The 4296-nt window shown below is 41.0% G+C and overlaps 1 protein-coding gene across 1 annotated transcript in view; it reads left to right on the forward strand.

Annotated features, from left to right (window-relative positions):
* Positions 1-4296, forward strand: part of ext1b (exostosin glycosyltransferase 1b) — a 170941-nt gene that overhangs the window by 151404 nt on the left and 15241 nt on the right. The window contains exon 7 of the mRNA XM_024298588.2: positions 384-479. Coding sequence (XP_024154356.1) covers positions 384-479 — 96 coding nt within the window. The remainder of the gene's footprint in view (positions 1-383; positions 480-4296) is intronic.

The raw sequence follows: 4296 nt of genomic DNA on the forward strand, positions 1-4296 counted from the left end.
CTGAACCTCGCACAAAACATGACATTCGCCATTACGGCGGCCAGAAACACCGACTCTGGGTGTGAAACATCCTCCGATCGGAGGCGAACAGGAAAATGAATTCCTTCTGGGGGGAGTGAAAACCTGACAGGGGGACGGGATAGTTCCGAGCGGCCGTGGCGGGCAGTATTTTATCGCCGCCGCCGCCCTTCTGCCTCGTTAATGTTGGATCTGCTTGTAATAAGTTGGCATTTGCCGTCCAGCGGGAAGGTAAATGTCACATGTTTGTTGGGCTGCGGCGGCGGCAAACGGCCGACTGTTTCTGCTGATACGAGGAAGTTATTTAAAATAGTTTCATGCGTTGAAGGACATGGAGATAAAAACGTTCCTGTTCCGTCTTTCAGATTCTTGTCTTGTGGAACTGTGACAAACCTCTTCCTGCGAAGCACCGCTGGCCCGCCACCGCTGTGCCCGTCATCGTCATCGAGGGAGAGAACAAGGTGAGCGTCAACTCCAGTGCACGCCTCCGAGGTTCAATCAGTCCGAAGGACTTCACTCCTGATGTCCTCGGAAACATTTTAACATTTTTCTTCGCTGGAGTTTCTAGGAGTCTATAAGTTTTGATTCTGTTAAAAAACATTTTATGTCGTTTTAATTAAACTTCAGTAATGAGACTTTCAGAAACGGTCTGATCTGAACTTACTGTAAAAATGAGAGAGTTCAGAGGCTTTTATTTTGAAGGCACTCACCAGTGTTAATATAATCAATGTCCAGTTCTGAGGAAAGAAACAACATTCTGAGTGAAAGGACTGAATTTGTTAGTTTTTGCTTTTAAACTCAAACATATTTGAATTTTGAACAATGTCATACATTATTTTTTGCTTAAAAAACTCTATGAAACTTTATTTTTATCAGATTTTAGAAAATGTCGTCTCAAAAGCATTTAGTTTATGGTTATTAAAGAAAAAAAAAGACTCTTAAGTTGGAATAAATAGAAGAATTAGTTTTTTAGTGTTTACAATGAAAATATAAAAACAGAGTCATAGCCAGAACAAAAATCCAGAAAAGTCACTTTCACTAACGAGAAACGAGATCACAACAAAACTTTCTGAGACAAAATGAAACGTATACATTTAAAAACACTAAAACCATAAGAACAAGATGGTAAAATGAACTCTAAAGATGCCTGATTTTAACCCTAAACATGGGTAATTGTGGAGCTGAAGTTGTTTGATGCATAGTTGTATCATTAGGTGTCAGTGGGTTAAACAACAGTTTTGTTATTAAGGATTTTGGCAGCTAAAGCTTCATAGTAGCTGTAGACCTTGGAGCTCCACCAGGAGCCTGGAGATCTGAGTGATGCAGAAAGAGCCAGATCACAGTTTCAGAGAGTTATGAACAAAGAGAAGTTTTAGTTTAACCACAGTCACCTGAGATTAAACAAATTACTTCTTCAAACTAAATATATTGGACTATTATTTTGAAAGGGTGTTCAATTCAAACTCTAATATGAAGCCAAAGCGTCTACAAGAGGGGAGTCGAAGTCGGTCACACGAGGGGTCAAATCCAAAACACACTTTAGGTCGAGGGCCCAACGGGATAAACATTTATGGAACACTCTGAAACTTTAAAACTGTAACTTTTTAACATAATTATGAACTAGATATATAGCATTAGCTGTGATAATGCTAGTGTGGCCGCTGGAAGCTGAATTCAGCCGGTGAAGATGCTGAAATTGATAGCTAAAAACGCTTGAAGCTAAATGCTGAAAACGCTGAAGCTGATAGCCAGCTAAAACATTAGCTAAATGCTAAATTAGCTTAAAAAAAAGGACGAAATAAACGTAAGTTAGCCAAAACAGCTAGCATGTAGTTGAAAAAATAGCTAAACTTCAAAAAAGTCTAAAAAAAATAATAATAAATTAGCCAAAACAGGTAGCATGTAGCTGAAATATAAGCCAAACTCCAAAACAGCTTAAAAAAACGAAAAAATAATTAAATTAGCCAAAACTAGCTAGCTAGCATGTTGCTGAAATATTTGCTAAACCCTAAAACAGTAATAAAACCAAAAAAAGCCTAAATTAGCCAAAAAAAACTATATTAGCCAAAACAGCTAGCATGTAGCTAAAATATTAGCTTAACTCCAAAATAGCTTAAAAAATCTTAGTAAATGCCAAAATAGTCCAAAAAGCTAATTTGTAAAACTTATTTTCAAATTTATTTAAACCTTAAATAACTTTCAATATTTTACTCCCCACGAAAATATATTTTGTCAAAATTATACAAGTTAGAAATGAATTCAAGATAACATCGGGACATTAATAACAATAAAATAAAATGATCTGGAGGGCCGGATCTGGCCCCCGGGCCGTGACTTTGACACATGTTCTAAAGATTCAGTTTTTATAGTGTTAATCAACCAGGGGTCACTGCAGGTCATGTTCAAACCTCCATGAAAAAGCGGAGGTTCCGTCCTCTAACCTGTTGTTTTTCTTAGTTAATGCTTTACTTGTGTGATGGATGCGGGTCAGGTCGACATCAGCAGCCAAGGTCAGACAGATCTGACTGTCCGTCTGCGTTTGACGAGTGTTTGCCCCCCCCTCCCCCTCCCCCCACACTCGGCTGTCATTTCTCTGCAGCCCTCAGGGAGGACATCTTCATCCAGAGCCCATCCGAGCCGGCTCTCCACATTAAAAGTGCCTCTTTTTTGTGGGGAATCATGTTTGTATCAGACATCAGCCTCATCTGCCTCCGCGTCCCCCTGTGAGCTGGCAGGGATTTAACTTCACCTGCCAGTCCGTGGAAATAGTTTCCACATCAGTGTCACTCACGCGGCGGTAGGCCGGGTTTATGGCTTTCCTCCCCGTGGCTCTGAGTGGTTTCTCCCAAGCTGTCAATCACAGCAGGAGGTCTGCGAGTGGAGTGGCGTGCCCGTGGACAGATAGCGGAGCGGCTTAGTGTGCCGTTGGTGTCTGCGTGTGCCAGGCGGCCTGCGGTTTGTTGTGGTTGTGGGGTTTTCTGTGTTTACCGCGGCGAGCCGAGCTGTGTTCCTCCACCCCACAGAGGGAGAGGCAGGGAATGTTTTTCATCCTGCTCGGCTTTTTCCTGCCACTTCTGCGTTTATCCGCCCTCACTTTCATCCTCCGAAATCCCTTCTGTTTTAGATCGTTTCGCTCTGTCTCACGTTGGTTTCTCCCGGCCTGCGTTTGGTTTTGAAGTCTGTGCAACGCCTCGCCTTAAATCCCTTTAAACATTCTCATTTTAAAGTCAATTGTGCCAAAATTACTTCAAATGTGACCTTTTTTTGTTTTGTAAATATAAACGTAAGCAAAATTAAAGCTGAGAGTGCCCATCCCCCCCGTTCTACCCCTCCCACCCTGGTCATTTTTTCAACATGGCGGCTTTTCTATTCGTTTATCTCCATAGCAACCATTTTGTTTTTTGGTCCTCTTGGGTTGACGAACACGAATATGTAATTTTTTATAAAATCTGTAAAAGTAATTTTTGGGATTTCCTTAGCAACCGAGGTTTTTTGTCAACCCCGCCCACATTCTGAATACGTTCATATTGTGTGTCATATTGTTTCATTCAGCTTGAGTCAGGGATTCATTTATTCAACTTTTACAGTGGAAAATCTGGTACGCCGGTTTAGGGTGTTGTGAATCGAATCGTTTTTGGGAATTATAATCAATACCGAGCCCTAACCAAAGCCTTGAAGGGTAACCAAACCCTAAAGTAACTTTTTTAGGCGTTGACATCTAAAAATGGGACTTTAAAAGTGCTGTCTGTTGGTCATAGCCAAATTTTTGTCAAATCGAAATAAAACTGGTTCATTCTTCAAAATATAGTCAAAACGAGTCTGTGTGCCCCCTACAGGTTGAATCGAGGCATTACAGTTGAATTTTGTGATTGGTCAAACCATGTAAGTCAGAAGTCTGACGTCATGATCTGCAGCTCCAGTAATGATAACAGTCCCGCCCCAACCCCCATCCCTCTGACTGGATTTTCAAATTTCATCTGTGGGCGGAGTCAGCCTCCGACTTCCTAGTTTGGTTACTCTTTAAGCTGATGCCGTGTGGGACATTTAATAAAGTTGTCTTTTACCATATTGTTGGAAAACATTAAAAATGGCCACATTTCACACTTTGTCACGAAATGGCTGCCAGGCTGTAAGTCGAGCGGCCATCCCATAATAATTTCAAAACGTATGGTTTCATTTGTGGATTTTTAATAATTTTTTTGGAGACTTTCCCCCATTCTTTTCTTTGATGGTTTCTCCCGCTGTGATGTCAGAATAAGAACTGATCAGAGTTCTGAT

Source organism: Oryzias melastigma, linkage group LG11, assembly GCF_002922805.2.
Source record: "Oryzias melastigma strain HK-1 linkage group LG11, ASM292280v2, whole genome shotgun sequence".
Lineage (NCBI taxonomy): Eukaryota > Metazoa > Chordata > Actinopteri > Beloniformes > Adrianichthyidae > Oryzias > Oryzias melastigma.